This window comes from Lolium rigidum, chromosome 5 (assembly GCF_022539505.1).
Source record: "Lolium rigidum isolate FL_2022 chromosome 5, APGP_CSIRO_Lrig_0.1, whole genome shotgun sequence".
Taxonomy (NCBI): Eukaryota; Viridiplantae; Streptophyta; class Magnoliopsida; order Poales; family Poaceae; genus Lolium; species Lolium rigidum.
Genome location: NC_061512.1, coordinates 118,770,665 through 118,788,670, shown reverse-complemented (window position 1 = coordinate 118,788,670; position 18,006 = coordinate 118,770,665). Strand labels below are relative to the sequence as shown.

Sequence of the window (18,006 nt, the reverse complement as noted above, 5' to 3'; positions counted from 1 at the left end):
CGACGACAAACGTCGCATTCAGCAACAAACTTAGCGATCTCTTGCTTCATCCCAGACCACCAGAATCTTTGGCGAAGATCCCCATACATTTTGGTACTACCAGGATGGATGGAGAGGGGTGATTCATGAGCTTCTTTAAGGATTAGCTCTTTGAGATCCGATTTATCCGGCACAACTAGACGTTTTCCGAAATAAACGGTACCTTGATCATCAATGGAGAAACATTTAGCAACTCCGCTAGCAATGTTCTTCTTGATCTCGGTAATGCCAGAATCTTGCTTCTGAGCCTTATTGATCTGGTCTTCAAGAGAGGGCTTCACCTCTAGGTTAGCAAGGAATCCACTAGGAACAATCTCAAGGTTGAGTTTTGCAAGTTCCTCATAGAGAGAAGGTTGCGCTTGCTTAACCATCAGATTGTTGCAATAGGACTTCCGACTTAGCGCGTCAACAACGACATTGGCTTTGCCGGGTTTATAGTTGAGACCCAAGTCATAATCTTTTATGACTTCCAACCATCTTCTCTGTCTGTTATTCAGATCCGGTTGGGTGAAAAGATACTTCAGACTTTGATGATCCGAGTACAACTCGCAACGATTACCATAAAGGTAAGGTCACCATTGCTTAAGAGCATGTATCATAGCTGCAAGCTCAAGATCATGAGTAGGATAATTTAGCTCATGTGGTTTCAACTGTCGAGACGCATAGGCCACCACATGGCCATCTTGCATCAACACACATCCGAGCCCTTGGAGAGAGGCATCGCAATAGACAACGAAGTCTTTGCTTGTGTCCGGAAGGACGAGCACGAGAGCGATAGTCGGCTTGGTTTTCAAAACCTGGAAACTCTCTTCGACCTTTTCGACCATTCGAACTTCTTATCTTTCTTGAGAAGATCGGTCATTGGCTTGGCAATCTTGGAGAAGTTTTCAATGAATCGGCGGTAATAACCCGCCGGACGAGAAAACTCCGAATCTCCTTAGCTGACTTAGGTGTCTTCCGATCAAGAACGGCTTGAACTTTATCTGGAATGACTGCAACACCTTTTTCAGAGATAACATGACCAAGGAATATGAGCTCTTTTAACCAGAACTCACATTTGGAAAACTTGGCGTAGAGACGATGCTCACGAAGTTTGGTTAGCACCAGACGGAGATGTTCCTCATGTTCATCTTTGGTTTTGGAGTAGATCAGAATATCGTCGATGTAGACCACGACGAACTTGTCAAGATACTCCATGAAAACAGAGTTCATGAGCCGCATAAAAGTGGCGGGAGCATTTGTGAGGCCAAAGGACATGACGAGTGTACTCGTAAAGACCATAACGAGTTGTGAACGCTGTCTTTGGAATGTCCTCCTTGCGGATTTTGATTTGATGGTACCCTGATCTCAAATCCATCTTGGAGAAAACTGTGGCACCGGACAACTGATCAAAAAGATCATTGATTATAGGAAGAGGGTATTTGTTTTTGATTGTCACTACATTGAGCGGACGGTAATCAACAACCAGCCGCGGAATGTTGGTATCTCTCTTCTTGACAAAGAGGGCAGGGCAACCCTAGGAGGAAGTACTGGGTTGTATGAAGTTCTTCTCTTCTAACTCCTCTAGCGCTTCTTCGAGTTCAACCAACTCTTCCGGAGGCATACGATATGGTCTCCGGAAACGGAGAGCAGATTCGGGAACCAACTCAATGACAAAGTCCACACTTCGATCGGGTGGCATGCCGAGTAACTCTTCAGGAAAGACATCTGGAAAGTCACGGACCACCCAGACATCGGAGATTTCTGGTTTAGGCAGGGCTTCAATGGCATACAACTCGGCTTCAGGGGTAAACCTTGCCGACGGAGGTATTGCGGATGGAGCCCAGTAGAGAACACTTTTGCCAGAAAGATTAGTCAGTACAATAGACCTAGCTGCGCAATCAATGATAGCCTTGTGCTTTACTAGCCAATCCATGCCCAAGATGACATCAATGTCAGTGGACTTGAGGGCAATGAGAGAGGTGGGGAACCACACTGGCCCTATACTGATTATGACCTCACGAGTAATCCAAATGGTTTGCCAACGAGACCCGGGAGTTGTGATCTCTAGAGGGGAGGGCATTGTCTCGAAGGGTATATCATGCTTTTGTGCAAACTCTTGAGATATGAACGTATGCGATGCTCCGGAATCAAACAGAGCTGTAGCTAGGATTGAGTTTATATAGAGCGTACCCATTAGGACGCTTGGATCCTCTTCGACCTCATCGGCGGAGACATGGGTCGGACGAGCACGACCGGAGGCGGGATATTTGTCATCCTTCTTGGGCTGAGAATATCCACGACCGACGGACTTACGAGGGCACTCCTTTGAGTAGTGGCCAGGCTGACCACAAGAGTAGCGAGCACCACTAGGAACAGTACCCATGGCGGGACGATAGCTTGAACCACCGAGAGGGTGGCTTAGAGTTATTGCCGGAAGACCTTGGTGCATAGGGAGCACGAGGTACGACAGCGTAAGGGGTCCGGACTCGACGCTTCTTGTTGTGAGAGGAAGACGCACGAGAATCACCTTCTTCACGCTTCTTGGATTTTTCCATATCCTTCCTTCCGTTCTCCATCGAGAAGAGCACGGTTATGCGAGGTCTTGGAATGAGTCGGAAGGTGAAAGGCAGCATCTCATAGCGAAGCTCGGGGTTAAGTCCCTTGCGGAACGAGATCTTGCTTGTCGGCATCATCAACCACATCACGGGGTGCATAGCGAGACAGCTGAGTGAACTCACGTCCATATGTCTCCACATCCGGCTTCCACCTGGCCGAAATCCAGGAATTCCCTCCTTTTGATGTCCATGACAGTCTTGGGGATATAGGCTGCACGGAAAGCTGTGATGAACTCCTCCCAGGTGACATCATGTCCTGGCGCTTGAAGAGCCAGAAAACCTTCCCACCAAGAACCAGCGGCACCTTCTAACTGGTAGGTGGCGAAGTTCACGCGTTCACCTTGTGGAACATGAAGAGCGTTGAACTTGCGCTCGATGGTGCGAAGCCAATCATCAGCATCAAGAGGCTCCTTGGGGTGGGTGAAGACGAGGAGGTAGTGCACGGATGAAGTCCCCAAGTGTGACACGGTTGTCGGGACGACGCTACGTGTTTTGAGCTACACGCTCCGGGAGTTGTTCATTCCTCGGGCGGTTGGTCTCAATGTTGTTAAGAACCTGCGCCATTGTGGGAGGTGGCGGCAGTTCCTGTTCAGCATTATTTTGTCCACGTCGGTTACGACCACGACCACGACCAGCCATCCTGAAGAGAAAGACAAATACCATGAGAAACAGATTCCTTGGAAAGAACTCAACGAAATGATATCATTCACCGAATGGAAGGAACAAGATTCAGATCAACTAATATAACTTTAGGAACACTGAGTTAAGAAACCAAGTACGGAGTACTTTTTAGAGAAAACAACCCAAACACGTAGATCCTATAAGTTTGGAATAACAGGGTAGAGGTAAAACCTTTTTCAATCAAAACAAGGTAAGATGACTCAGCATTAGAGTGACACCAGATAAGGAGTAAAAAGAATCCTATTCAGATGTTTTTGCAAATACTTTTAGGTTTCAAATAGTTTTTACAACTACTAGACTCAACATCGACCAGTAGAAAGGGTTTCCTATAGGCAGTCCTCCTCTGATACCAAAACCTGTCGCGACCCGGAGGTCGGGGCTAGACAAACCCGGATATCGGATCCGGCATAAGCCTAACCTAGATCTCTAGGGCCTACGGAGGTGAGAATCGGTAACACAACGGTGACTCTACGGCCGAAAGCAAATATATTACAACTCTTAGCGAGTTAAGATCCAAATTTATTACACGCAGAGGTCCACGACCACAATTCAACAAGCAACGGAAAGCAAATTATGTTATCTAGATAACAAGACTACAAAGGGCCTAGGAGGCCATAACATAAGGCGACGTCCCAGCCCATAAGTCTCAGGTTGCCGCCTGAGGAACTCCGAACTACTCGTCGATGTCGAGGTAGAAGCCGCCATCCGTTGGAAGAACTTCTTCTGAAACAAAGCATGCAAGGCTGAGTACAGGGACTCAGCAAGACTTAGTACAACCTTTTAGCAAAGCGGGTATGCGAGGCTTTATGTGGAGCTTATTTTGCGGAAAGCCAGTTTTCCTTTGTAAACGGGAGGGAGCAGAAGCTCGTCTATTCAGATCATTTTCAAAAGAGGTAAGAGAGCGATATCAATTCTAGCTCTAAGATCATCAGGTTGAATCCACCAAATCTTCATCATTACACGAACCTATCACCTAGGATCACCCCCTCGACACCACGAGAGGGAATCCTTATCACACATTGATAGCAAGTTTTACGATTAGGTTCAAGTTGTCTATGATCACAGAATCCATCACCAAGTCGTCCATAACCGTGGACACGGCTTTTCGAAAAGATTTACCCTGCAGGGGTGTACAACTTTACCCTCACGCGCCGACCGAATCTTAATGCCACTATAGATTAACACACTTCCTTGGTGTGCTGGCAGAGGGTGGTCGACCAAAACCTTTCCCTTACTTCGCCTATTCCATGAGTCAAACTAAGCTGGGAGCTCCGTCATCGTAGGTAGCCATTCTCCGAGGCGGTCCCGGTCATTGTGTGCAGGGGATCCAGTTCAATGCCTACAACATCCTTCACCCCGGCCACACCCTGTATGATGCACTTTGAAAACCTTTTCCACCTTTCCCCCATGCGTATGGTAAATGGAACTCGCAAACTAATTGACTCATGGGTAAGCTAGGCAAGTTTGGGCCAAGGGGTTCCCATGGGCCCCGTGTGGCTGTACGTTCAGTCTTGGTTCTGAAGGCGAGAACTCAGGTCCTAGTATCGGCGAGAACGAGTCAAATCACCACATCCCCATGTGGCGGCCCATCCAAGCCTTTAGCATGTTTATTAACATCATCAACGATCTTACCACGTCATCCTGTCAAACTAGGTTCATTCGTAGCTCGATGCATCAACCGGATGGATCAGACTTCAACAGCTAAGCATGGCTAAGCATAACACATATACGGCTCTAGCGATGCGAACAAGCTCAGACCTAGTTTTGCTGGGAGCGGTGGATCGGTAACTCTGGGCTACAAGGCTGATTATGCACACATAGGATATCTACAACTGCCGATAAAACATATTTGAAGCGGATGCAAAATGTAAGAACCAGAAGTAAAGCATTTCGAAACCATATATGAACCAGGTTAGGGCTTGCCTTGTCCCTCGTTGTTCTGGTGCTGCTCTTCGGTGGCGTTGATCTCAGGTTCGCGTTCGGTCCCTATCGAGAAGAACCAAATACCGGAAAGGAAGAGCACAATCAAGACAAGGTACAATGCAATGCACATACAATATGATGACATGTCATATTAAAGGGGGTTTGGGTAACCCTAGGTGCATCGACTGAAATTAAAGGGGTTCGGCATCGATCCCGACATAAGGGGGGTCGATTTAGGGTTTCTACTAAGACTCCACATTTAATTGGTTCAAGCATGTATGAAACATGGATAAACAAATAGGAAATGTTTTTCTGATCATTTTGGTATATAATTTTATATTTTTCTGATTTAAAATGAATTACTTATGAATTTCCAAAGTTTAATTCATTTTAAATCAATTTCTGAAAATTATATAAAAATAATAAAAGTTGGACCCACATGTCATAATTTTATTCTTTTCCAAACATTTATGAAATTACTAAAATTCTGACAAGAGGACCCACATGTCAATTTATTTCTATTTACTGAAATTAATAACAGAAATAGAAAAGAATTACAGAAAATAGGAAAAAGGATAAATGACGTCACGCTGACGTCATGCTGACGTCAGCGGCGCCATTGCTCTATGAGAGCTCGGCCGGGTTGCAATTCCCCGATTCGGGACGCAATCGGAGGCGCGCGGGCGGGGGAAATGGGCAGCTCGACGAGGCGAGCCGAATGGTGGCGGCGCCGCCCGCTATTGGCCGCCGGAGCACGGCCGGCGGCGAGCTCGAGCGGCGGCCGGGGCAGGTGCATGCGGGGGCGGAGCTAGAGGGGGAGAGAGAGGGAGCTGAGGGCACGGGGAGGCGCGGCACCCTGACGCCGATGGAGTCGACGGCGGCGGCCGAGGAAGCTCGCCGGCGACGAATTTGGCCGGAGTCCGGCCGGTTGCTGCGAGCTAGGGTTAGGGTTTTGGGGCGCGGGAGAGCGCGGGGAAGAGGGGAAATGGGCTAGGGCTTCCGGGGCGGCGGCGAGCTTTTGTAGGTCACAGGGGGGCGGCGGGACGCATCCGGGCCGCCGGCGCCATCGGGCGGACGAGCAGCTGCCAGCGAGCAGCTTGGCTCTGCGAGGAAGAAAGGAGATTTTTCAAAAACCCCCCTGGAAAGATCTAGGCTGAGGTGGGTTTGCTGGTTGGGCTGCTTGGGCCACTATGGGCTTCGGCCAGAGAGGGAAAAAGAGAGAAGAGAGTGGGCTGAGCCCAGGAGAGGGAAGAGAGATTTCTCTCTCTCTCTCTCTCTCTATTTTTCTGGTTTTTGTTTCTCTTTTCAAATTCAATTTTCAAATCTGTTTGAATTTTGTTTGAAGCTCAATTTTGCCAGAGAAGTAATAAACACACATGGACTTGTTGAATGACAACAAAACCATGTTGTCTATTTTGAAAAACTTGCAAGATTTGATTGAAAAAGAGATAGAGAAGAATTTTGCATAATCGAGAATTATTAAACTTTGATGCAAATTTTACTCAAATGCAAACTATATGCATGAGATGCACATGAACACTCATTTATTCATAAAGACAAGGTTGGGATGTTACATCACCCCCCTCTAGGTGTGGCATACGATCCTTTCACCTTGAAGCCACCATACAATTCAAGCATTGGCTACGGATAAATCCTACAAATATAACTCAATGAAAATATTAGTCCATAGTTATCATTAATTACTAAAACCACACATGGAGGCTCCATGCACTTTCAATCCCCCCATTTTGGTAACTGATGACATTCTATTTGAGAGGGTTTATACAATAAATTTAAAGAACAAAGAAGTTAAATACATAGAGCAAACTCCCCCATTGGCACCAAATTTGCACTTGTGAAAGCCTAGCGGAGTTTCTTCTAAATATTGAACAATGCAAAGCAACAAGATAAAAAAATCAAGAAAGGCAAATGCTTAAGAACAAAAAAACATAAAACTAACTCCCTTAAACCCTCAAAACGTCTCCCCCATTAGTACCAATTACCAAAATGGGTGAAAATTTTAGAAAACTAGTATAGTGAGAGCTCCTCCCTAAGGTGTTTAGTTCTCATAATTTGAGTGGAATCAAATGCTTGTATTTAATGATGAATACTTGGAGGGAATCAAACTATATTAAGAATCAAATATTGTAAAAATATAACAAGGTGAAAAAAATCAAATCGTTCACTCCTAAATTCCACCAAAGCTACAAAACCCATGGGGAATAAAAGAGGATGACCAACGGAAATCCTCAAAGAACTCTAATATTTAGATCCACCATGTTTCCGTCATTAAGAAGGATTGGTTGAAATATAGATCTATATCTCCTCTCTCTTCCCTCAAAAAGATCCAAAAAAGCATGGGAGGAATGAATAGAAACGGCAAGCTATTGAAGGTAGGCAATGGAGGAGAGAAATGTTGAAGCCAACTTTCCCTTGGGGAAGAACTGGGCTTTTATAGCCTCCACCCCGCCACACACACACACACACACACACACACACACACACACACACACACACACACACACACACACACACACACACACACACACACACACACACACACACACACACACAACGTATGACCTTTGTAGGCTCGCGAGACCGGAGATTTTGGTGTAACTTACACAAAAAAGTCCGGCCAACACGGAATCTCGACCTCCTTAATGGAAGTTTCGATGAACCCAGGTCATGTGGGCCGCTCTCAGACATGGGTAAAACTGGGCAGGGACTATGGCTAGAATTTCCGCCCCTTCTCCCTTAAAAGCTAGAAGAAACACCAAATGAAATGGCCATGCATAACTTGAGCATCAGATTCTGATTTTGATGATATTGGGCTGTTTTTGTAGATAACAACAAGCTAATTAATAGTCCCACTCATGAATATGAAACCAAATGATGAAGGTTTTTATCTTTCTATAAAAGACAAACTTGATAAAACATCAATATCAATAGGGTTTCTCTTTTTTGAGGGCTGAAGTTTTTTTTTTCATAGGTAATCCAGCGCAGCTGCGCGTGGAAAATTTCGGATACCCCAAAAAGGCCTACCCTTTTAAAAGGCCGAATAGGACTCCATGACTGTTTCCTGAATCCGAAAGGAAAGCCTTATTAAAGCCCAAGTAAGCCCACAACCGACCTTACGGGCTATACTCGACCGCGCCGTCACCAGAAAGCACTCGCTCGCGGAATAGCCCACCCACGCGCTCTCTCTCTCTCCCTCCGTTCGTCGCGCCGCCCAGCTCTGCTCGGCGACCGGCGGCCACCTCCCGCGAACTCGGCGTCAGTCACCGGCGGGAAGGTAAACGCCGCCACCCCCTCCCACTCCCCTTCCCCGCTTGTCCCGTCCCGTCGTTTCGATTTACCCGAAGCCCTCCGCGAAACCCTAGGTTCTGATTCAAGATTCGTCCGGGCTGATTGGTATCTCAGGCTGCGTATCGGCGGGCGGAGCCATGGAGGAGGACGCCGAGGGCATGGACCGCCTCGACATGGACGGCGACTTCGTGGGCGGCCGCTTCGGCCGCGACGGGGAGTTCTACTACGAGAGCCGCCGCGAGCGCGCGCCCCAGACCCGCGACGACGCCCTCTACGGCGTCTTCGCCGACGGGGACTCCGACTTCGACTCCGAGGAGGACGAGGCGTCGCGCCGGCGGCGGCGGCGCAAGCGACGCCGGGACGAGGCCGAGCCTGACCTCACCAGGCCCGTGCAGTTCGTCTCCAAGGGCGTCACTGACCCCCAACAGCCCGAGGAGGAGCCGGAGGAGCAGCGGCCTGGGCTTGGCCAGGCTGCGTCCTCCTCGCGCACAGTCGCCGCCGAGGAGGATGCGGAGGAGGACCAGGAAGAGTACATCGACCTGCCTACGGGGTTCGGGCAGCGGATTGCCGAGGGTGCGCGCGCAAGGCGGGAGGAGAAGGAGCGGCAGGAGGAGTCAGCCAAGCGCCGCCGCAAGGCGCAGTCGGCAGGGTTTGAGCCTGGGAAACCAGCGCCGGCCCCCGGGAGCCTGGAGTCCAACGCGAAGGTGGCTAAGATGATGGCTATGATGGGGTACAAGAGAGGGGAAGGCCTAGGCAAGAATGCTCAGGGGATCACCGCGCCGGTGGAGACCACCTTGCGCCCCAAGAACGCCGGGCTCGGCAGCGTCGAGGGGTTTAAGGAGCCCAAAGCGTTCACCCCCAAGGAGAAGCTGCCTCCCCTGCCGCCTGCACCGCCTGCCAAGAAGGAGAAACAGCGGTGGTCCAAGAAGGCCAGCGTGAAGAAAGATCAGGTCATGACGAAGAATGAGCTGCTGGCGAGGCGTGCCGAGCAGGAACATGACGAGCAGCCCGCGTTTGTCCAGAAGGTTATTGACATGCGAGGGCCTCAGGCTCGTGTGCTCACGGACTTGAAGGGTCTCAGTACTGAGCATGAGATGGAGGCAAATGACGTGCCGATGCCGGAGTTGCAGTACAATGTGCGGCTGCTTGTTGAGGAGACTGAGGCTGATATTGTCAGGTTGGATGGGCAGCTGCGGCGGGAGCAGGAGAAGGTTGCTAGTTTGGTGCGGGAGAAGGAGAAAGCAGCAAAGCAGGAGGCTTTGCAGAAACACCAGCTGCAAGTTATGGAGGCAATTGCAGGTGTGCTGGAGCAGGTCCGCGTGGATGACACCACTGGTTTGCTCACTCTGGGAGGATTGCTTAAGACCTTCCAGGAACTGAAGCTGCGCTATGAGGAGGAGTTCAAAATGTGCAGCGTTGCATGGGTTGCTTGCCGATTCGCGCATCCGCTATTGATCCGGGTCTTTCAGGGGTGGCAGCCGCTGCAGAATCCGTCGTTTGGCTTGGAGGTCATGTCATCGTGGAAGGATCTGCTGCAGGGAGACCAGCCATACGACTTCTCAGATGCTACTGAATCAATGGCTCCATATGCACAGCTGGTCAGTGAGGTCATCCTACCAGCTGTGAGGATATCAGGAACTAATTCATGGGAGGCTAGGGATCCGGAACCAATGCTCCGCTTTCTTGAGTCATGGGAACGGTTGCTGCCCCCTATCGTGCTTCATTCAATATTGGAGCATGTAATCATGCCAAAGCTCACAGCTGCAGTCGACTCTTGGGACCCGCGGAGGGAGAAGGTACCAATCCATGTATGGGTGCACCCATGGTTGCCTACTCTAGGGCAAAGGATAGAGACATTGTGCCACTCTATTCGGTACAAGCTGAGTAGCGTCCTCCATGTATGGCAAGCTCATGATTCATCAGCTTATGCTGTGCTATCCCCATGGAAGGGTGTATTTGATACGGCAAGTTGGGAAGGCTTGATACTGCGCTATATCGTTCCTAAACTGCAAATGGCACTCCAGGAGTTTCAGATCAACCCAGCAAGCCAGAAGTTCGATCAGTTCAACTGGGTTATGATTTGGGCTTCTGCTGTCCCGGTGCACCATATGGTCCATATGTTGGAAGTTGATTTCTTTAGCAAGTGGCAGCAGGTCCTCTACCACTGGCTGTGCTCACCGAATCCGGATTTCAATGAGATCATGAATTGGTACAAGGGCTGGAGGGGGCTTTTCCCACCAGAGTTACTTGCCAATGAGCGCATACGGATGCTTCTAACGTCTGGTCTTGAGATGATGAACCAAGCTGCGGAAGGACTTGAGTTGGTGCAGCCAGGGGCAAGGGAGAATGTGGGCTTTTTGAGAGCAACAGAGAAGCGGCAATTTGATGCAGCACAGCAAGCATCGCACCGTGCTGTGCCAGGAGCAGCCATGTCAGATATGAGCTTCAAGGACTCTATTCAGGAATATGCAGTTGACCAAGGTTTGCTGTTTATGCCTAGGGTTGGCAAATTTTACAAGGGCATGCCAGTGTATGAATTCGGCACAGTGAGTGTTTGCATAGATTCCGCCAAGCGACTACTCTATGCGCAACTACAAGAGGGAGCTGAACGGTGGAGTTCTGTGTCTCTTACGCAATTGCTGGAAATGAACAGGATGGCGAGACCACGCTAGGAGATCATCTATAGCTTGGCAGTTTCATGTGATCGATTTTTCCTGCCGCGTAGGTAGTCTTCAAGTGGTTTTCTCCGAAAAAAAAAGAAGTCTTCAAATGTGGCTTGTGAGCATTGTTGTAAAATTATAGAAGAAAGTTTTGATGATGTATCTGAATGTGATTTTCCACATTTCAACATGGAACTCGGCTGTTATTGCCCTAGAATGAATAGTTGATGCAGAACTGTTTCTAGCTACATTGAGACATTGGTTATTTCTTGAGGTTGGTTGTTATTTTGCTAAGTTCATTTCTTGTTGTGTTTCCTGACATAATCGAATGCCCCCCACTAAGATTATTAATGTTTACCTAGCTTTTATCACCATGTAGTATAATAGAACCAGGAAACTACCACATAATACCTACTTTTGGATGGATGATTTTTTGTTTGTTTGATGCCTTGTTCAGCTGTTAATATGACCTTCTGGGTTATTACTGCATAGCTTTTGCTGTGTCCGGTGCATATAACTTAAAAATTTGTTGGTGGTACCTTCTTATCCAGTTTATTTCTCCTTTACATACAAGTACTCTTGCTTAAATCAAGCTTAGCTAGACTGTTCGTCTCATATTTAACTCCTACTCTTTTAAGGTTCGGAAACTAGATGTCCTGTCTATTTATATACAAGGTGGTTTACACTTGAATTTATTAGGGTAGTCCTGTCAAGGCTAATTTGATAATGCTTTTCAGTATTTTGAAGGTTCCTTTGTCAACCCTTGCTTTCAGCGTTCGAGCTTTGCCCTAAGGGGCATATTTTGGAACTACAGTTTCACGGTTCCTCTTTATTTCTGAACCTGATCTGGTAAGAGATCTTCATATTAAAAATGTAACCATTCTTTTGTACCTAGATATCTTTACTTGTTGTGCTCTATGGCCGTATTGCTCAAGTCATAGTCATTGCCAATAACCTGCTGATGTATGTTTGATGGACAGAGTTGACATTGTTAATTTTAAGTTTGAACTATCGAGATTTCAGAATACCATTTTACACAGGCTGTTTTAGGCAACGAAGTCATATGGTCTTCATTATCTGTGATATCTCTGCTGTATACTTGACTAGCATTCATGTAGTGCACACAAAAAGGAGTAAATCACCGCTCTCATTATCCGACTAGTATTTCCATGTGATCTAGTTCTTATTTGGGTTTATGTTACCCATAACTGCAATTTTGTTTATGCTCTGATCTGTCCCGAACGGCCATAACTCAATTGCGCTAGTAAGTTGGATCAGTCATTTATTCAGGAATCAAACTACTGTAGGCCCTGTTCGGATTCTTAGGGATTCAAGTGGATTGACAGGGATTAAACCCCATCTAATTCAAAATCCCTCTGGTTCCCCTCAACTAATCCGCTCCAATTCACTCGTGAGGTGGATTAACCGAACAGAGCCGTAGTGGGTTCAGTGTACTGTTATGTAATTAATGGCCCTGCATGACCATTTTATGTCTTCCTGAATGGTTTTTGACTTTTGTTGTGAACCTAATTTATTCCAGCATTGGTTGCTTCTATTTCTGGAACTCCAGGGTGATCTCGTTGACTTCTGATGGCTGGGTTTGTTGCTTCAGCAAAACGTGTGAATTTTCTATTTGATTCTTTTAATATTGTGAGTTATCCAATCCTGGTTTGTTTGTTATAGCTTTTACCACCGATGCGGACATGAATATTAGATATATACTCGGATCATGCTATGATGGCATTATGAACCCTTAAATCTTGTTATGCTGGAACATTTTATCAGTCGTAAAAACTGAAACATGTGACCTCAGGATCTTCAGTTGTTGATCATCCAAAACCCAGGCACCACATGTACAAACAACTGACAGTATATCTAACTGACACTCTACTTATACAAACAAAGTTCTTTTCGTCATCCTTCCAATCTACAGCAATTGCTACCCGTGCATATGTTCCTCCACGTGTCTTTAATTTTTCATCAGGGGCTCTCTCTTATCACAGTGCTACCGGCGAGTGCAAGTGTAGACACCCGTGAGTGGTCCATTGGAGACATTGAGGGAGATGCAGTTAACTGGGGAGGCTCAGTTGCTCTGACTTTAAGGTCCATGACATCTGTGATCAGGCCTGGCCTCATGATCTTGTCGCTGACGGTGCACTCGCCCTTTAGCATCTTGGCGACCATCGACATGGAGGGCCTGATCTTTGCAGTATCCTGTGTGCACAGAAGCCCTATTCTCAAAAACCGATGTGCTTCCTCGGTGCTGAAACCATCTTTTAAAGTCTTGTCGATGATGCTCTCAAGATCACCAGACTCGTAGAGTGTCCAAGCCTGGAAAAGACGGAGTGGAGATTTATGTTATCTGTGCTTTAATCACATATAAGAATTAATAATTCCCATGCCATGAATTGAGTGCTTCAGCCATTTCTATGAACATCAACTTTAGCAAGAATTTAAGTAGCTTCACAAGCCCCACAGCCACTGCCTTCGCCCACGATCAGAGCCTTGACTTCGCCCTCTGATCGCGTCGAACAAGCTGGCGATGTTGGACAGCGTGTTGTTGAAGATGGTAGCATTTTGCTGCTTCCAGATACATGATTGATCTTTCTTAAATTGATTGGCAATGCATCAGCACGGTAGAATAATTTGGCAAAAACTAAGAGATATGCCCAAACGAATGGGAGGACTAGTCAATGCAAGTGACATGGAAAACATTTATTTAAATAAATCCATAACCAGTTGACAAAAATAATAATAATCAGACAAGTCCCTGTAGCCCATTTCGGACAGAATAGAAACTTCCTGGTACCTTCCGTCTGAATACTTCCATTGTGGCAAGTGTATTATGCATATCTACGTATGATTATCTAAATTGATCAATCATGCGAACATATATTTTGATTACTGATGGTCTAATGGGGAGTCTCTAGAATCTGTCAGCTGTATTCCTGATCTTTTTAGTTATGTACTTGAGGAAACAATTGTTCTGCCTGAATATTTTTTTTCTCAACTTACTAGAGATTTCAGACACTAGACCGGGCAAAATCATACAACGTTTATATAATGCACAATTAAGTTTTGTTTTCTGAGCTTTACCGTTTCTAGGAGGAACTGATCTTGAAGAGGCAATCTCGGGTCAGTGTGCCACCTGCCACTGACAATTTCCAGGAGCAGAACTCCGAAGCTGTAGACATCAGCCTTCTTTGTCAGCTGCCCTCGGATCGCGTACTCAGGTGCCAGATACCCTCTGACAAATGGGAGTGTCAGCTAGTCTTGACCACAAGGTAAGTATGCAAGATTAAACCAGAGCAGCAACAAGAAGTGCCACTTTGCTTACAATGTTCCTGCAACCCTGGTGCTGATATGTGTCATATTGCCTGGGAAGAGCTTTGCTAGCCCAAAATCCGATATCATGGGGTTCAGGTCCTTATCAAGCAGAACGTTGCTTGCCTTGATGTCACGGTGGACGATAGGTGGCCGGACTTCTTCATGCAGATAAGAGAGACCGTCGGCTACACCGATGCAGATCTTCGCCCTTGTCCTCCAGTCAAACCGGATACTACTGCGGGAATTGCCTTGAGAACATCATGAAAATTCAAAGTCAGAGTTGTGAGGAATAAACTTATCACCATGATTTGAGAATCTGTGGTTAAGACATACCAAAGAGGGTCTTTGCAATGCTGTTGTTCTCCAGATAATTGTAGACCAGCATTTTTTGACCTCCGTCGACGCAGCAGCCATACAGTTTAACAAGGTTGGGATGGGTTATGTTGGATATGACACTCAACTCATTCAGGAACTCTTTTGTCCCTTGCTTCGACTCTGAGGAGAGCACCTTGATGGCAACTTTCTGGCCATTCTTCAGTTTTCCCTGCGTAATAGACGAGAGCCTGAGCACTCATGAAACAGTACTACATGTTTTGGATTCAATGGCTAGTCCAAGTGCTAACAGTACTCACTTCAGGATGAAAATTGTAATCCGTATCTTCCCTATAGTTCAGGATTCTCGACTTATTGAGTAAATGATTAGTGCATATAATATGCTACAGAGCAAGAGGTTGTTGTGTTTTGACTTTGAAATTTCAAGACTTCTAGGGATTTCCGCAACTAAACCTACCAGATAGACGCAGCCGAAAGAGCCCTGTCCAAGTTTGTTTGCAGAGCAGAAATTCCTCGTGGCCTTTTTGAGCTCCTTGGAGGAGTAAATCTTCACGTTTCCGTATGTTGGCATGTCTGCGAATCAAATAGTGTGAGTTTGGAGGGTTTCAGGATGCTTCAGAAGAACAGAAGCTAATGAGATATGCAAGTTTACCTGTGACCTGCTGCACAGCATGTTTTCTGCACTTTTTGTTCCACCAGAATGCTGAAACAGTTTGGCTTCTGGAATTTTTCTTCCACCGGAACAGAGGGAAGCAAGCCATTGCTAGAGTGTAGAAATTTGCTTCTTAGAAGCTTCAGATTTGCCTTCAGAAGCTCATGCAAAGAAGAATGCAATGATAACCTGAGGAAATGAAGACAAATAAAATGAATCATGTAAGTGTCTCATGCAAATAGTTTCCTTCCCTTTCAGGCAGAAAACAATTCCTGAAAAGAAGACAAGTCAAAATGAAGCTAGCTATCTATATTGTAACTTATAAGAAACAAAGCTGCTAAGATGCCCTCAAATAGAAGAAAACCGCATGGCAGGTGTTGCTCATAACTAACAGATAATTCAGAGATGGCTTTTCTTCCTCTTTAGCCCAGCAGTAATTGAAAAAAGGTAGAGATTAAGTAGGCCGATTAGCTCTTCAGAGTTTACTTGTTCAGAGCACAAGTCAAATAGGTACAGCTAGTGGAAAGATGAAGAATATCTTGTACCGAGAACTCTGCGTTTGAACACCAAAATCAATGAGGAAAGGAAGTCATGGTACAGAAAATGGAACTTTTAAGAGTTCAACAGGCAACTGAGATCATTCTAACAGAACCAGATGAGCGAGCTGATGGTTCAAGGAAACACAGAAATGGAAGGAACTAGAAACAAAAAAAAAATCACGAGAAACAGCCCTGGATGAATTGCAGTATTCGGTAAGAATCAGAAAATTTAAAATCCTCAAAATAAATCTGGCCAGAGCAGTTGATTAGATTCAGGAGAAGGGAGAAAAGGAAACCAGGAAACTGAACTCACCCAAGGATTAGGAGCAGTTGGTCGGTGGAAGCTCCACTGTGATGTGGTATGAAGAGCCAAGAACATCTATCAAGTTCTGAATGGTGGTGGTATGAGAAGTGTAGTTTTAGAAGCAAAAGAGTGTTACTCTGTGCTCTATATATATGGGACCCAAGGTCCCACTGGAATTGACTTGGCCTGTTCTCACCTTGGAGAGCTTAGCTGGTTGGCACTTGGGAAGTAGCAAGGAAAGACTTGTGCTCAGCTCCCACTAGAAAACAAATAAAAATATGAGCGAGGATTGGGAAGAATGCTTATTTTTCCTTCATGTTAAGCTTATTCTTGATGCCCAAGTCCTGACTTTATTATAATGCTATGGCTGGAGACTGGTCGACGGGTCATTGAGTCGTCGTACACCGTGTTCACTGTCCACCAGCCATAAAAAGTAAACACTGTGAATTGAAAAGGACTTGCTCTTAAAGAACAGAAACATGTATGCTTTGCTTTCTAAATAGTCAGTCTTTTGTTTACAATACTGAGATGTAACAGAAATACTGCACCGCATCAGCGTAAACTCCATCTTACAACAATTAAGCGAGGTATAGGCTACATGCTTGTATTTCGCCTCAGAAAGGGTTGTTAAAAGGACAGCCAGAAAGGTCCTGAATGCTCCCGCCCTTCTTCCACAATGGCTAGCTTCACCAAACCCGATCCTATCTGCTTATTAATTGCAGTTTGACATGCAGGTTTTTCCCGGTGTGACCTTTGGGCGATTTTGACTAATACAAGTCGACAAGAAGTTGAAGAATGGCCTACTGTCAGATCTGAAAACGGTATGCATTGATCGACCAACTTTCCAAACATCAAATCAAAGTAAGCGTCGCGGCGCCTACATTATTCATCAACATGATTGTAATAATATATACCAATACCATGTGCATTATCCAATGGAGGGAGTACTTGAAAAAATATATAATATCAGATCTTTCTTTGACTAGTACGAATTAGGTTCAGTGGTTGTACTATTATGAAGCTTCAGCTGTTAAAGAAATTCAGTTTATCTCTACGTTTGCAAAACTGTCTTGTAAATACTCTAGTCTACCTACTTACAATATCACCGTAAATTTTTTTACTGGCATCAGCGAGCTGTGACAGGTTTTAATTAGCGGCACTGGGGTGTTAAACTTGAGAACACTCTTGTGCACCCTTTCCTGGCAATGAAAGGGCAATTTAATCACTGTTCATGATGATGTCAGCTCGATGTAAGAAATCTTCAAGATTTTGCATTGTACAATAAATAAACAAATAGAAAGGAAATCTGCCACTGACCACATCTCATGGTAGATCAAGTCATCCTTAGTTCTTTCCCAATCTCATTTACATTAATGTACTCTTGGTCAACATTATGACTATCATGGCAAATATACTACAGTACATTTATTTGTCGAAAAAGTCCGTTGAATTTTTGATGCAATGCATTGAGTGCTTCAATTTCTAGAAATACACTTGCAGGTCAAGTAGTATAGTTTATCGTTTCAGATTTCAAAACTCATATGGCTGTAAACTTCAGCTGGGAGATATCTCTCTTTTAAGTTTCAATCATTGCAAAAAGGCGAGTAGGCGATGAACATCGAGTAGAATACTCAAGGACAGT

The 18,006-nt window shown here is 45.8% G+C and overlaps 2 protein-coding genes across 2 annotated transcripts; one reads left to right on the top strand and one right to left on the bottom strand.

Moving 5' to 3' along the window:
- Positions 1 to 8,433: 8,433 nt before the first annotated feature.
- On the top strand, positions 8,434 to 11,474 carry LOC124652998 (septin and tuftelin-interacting protein 1 homolog 1). Its single transcript, XM_047192047.1, has 2 exons — positions 8,434 to 8,535; positions 8,624 to 11,474. Exon 2 carries the CDS (start codon positions 8,687 to 8,689, stop codon positions 11,219 to 11,221), a length of 2,535 nt encoding a protein of 844 aa, XP_047048003.1. The 5' UTR covers positions 8,434 to 8,535; positions 8,624 to 8,686; the 3' UTR covers positions 11,222 to 11,474.
- Positions 11,475 to 12,939: 1,465 nt separating this feature from the next.
- LOC124653025 (cold-responsive protein kinase 1-like) lies at positions 12,940 to 16,492 on the bottom strand. The gene is made up of 7 exons (XM_047192080.1): positions 16,374 to 16,492; positions 15,522 to 15,710; positions 15,327 to 15,442; positions 14,870 to 15,080; positions 14,547 to 14,784; positions 14,306 to 14,456; positions 12,940 to 13,540 (listed from the first exon to the last, which is right to left on the bottom strand). Exons 2-7 carry the CDS (start codon positions 15,628 to 15,630, stop codon positions 13,190 to 13,192), a joined length of 1,176 nt encoding a protein of 391 aa, XP_047048036.1. The 5' UTR covers positions 15,631 to 15,710; positions 16,374 to 16,492; the 3' UTR covers positions 12,940 to 13,189.
- Positions 16,493 to 18,006: the final 1,514 nt, after the last annotated feature.

What these genes read in the sequence shown, in the direction of transcription:
- LOC124653025 (XM_047192080.1), bottom strand. Translation starts at nt 15,630, where the DNA reads ATGGCTTGCTTCCCTCTGTTCCGGTGGAAGAAAAATTCCAGAAGCCAA. An exon ending in ACCAGGGTTGCAGGAACATT is followed by an intron (nt 14,457 to 14,546) that starts GTAAGCAAAGTG and finishes CCCATTTGTCAG; the next exon opens with AGGGTATCTGGCACCTGAGT. An exon ending in ATCAGTTCCTCCTAGAAACG is followed by an intron (nt 13,541 to 14,305) that starts GTAAAGCTCAGA and finishes CGTCTTTTCCAG; the next exon opens with GCTTGGACACTCTACGAGTC.
- LOC124652998 (XM_047192047.1), top strand. Translation starts at nt 8,687, where the DNA reads ATGGAGGAGGACGCCGAGGGCATGGACCGCCTCGACATGGACGGCGAC.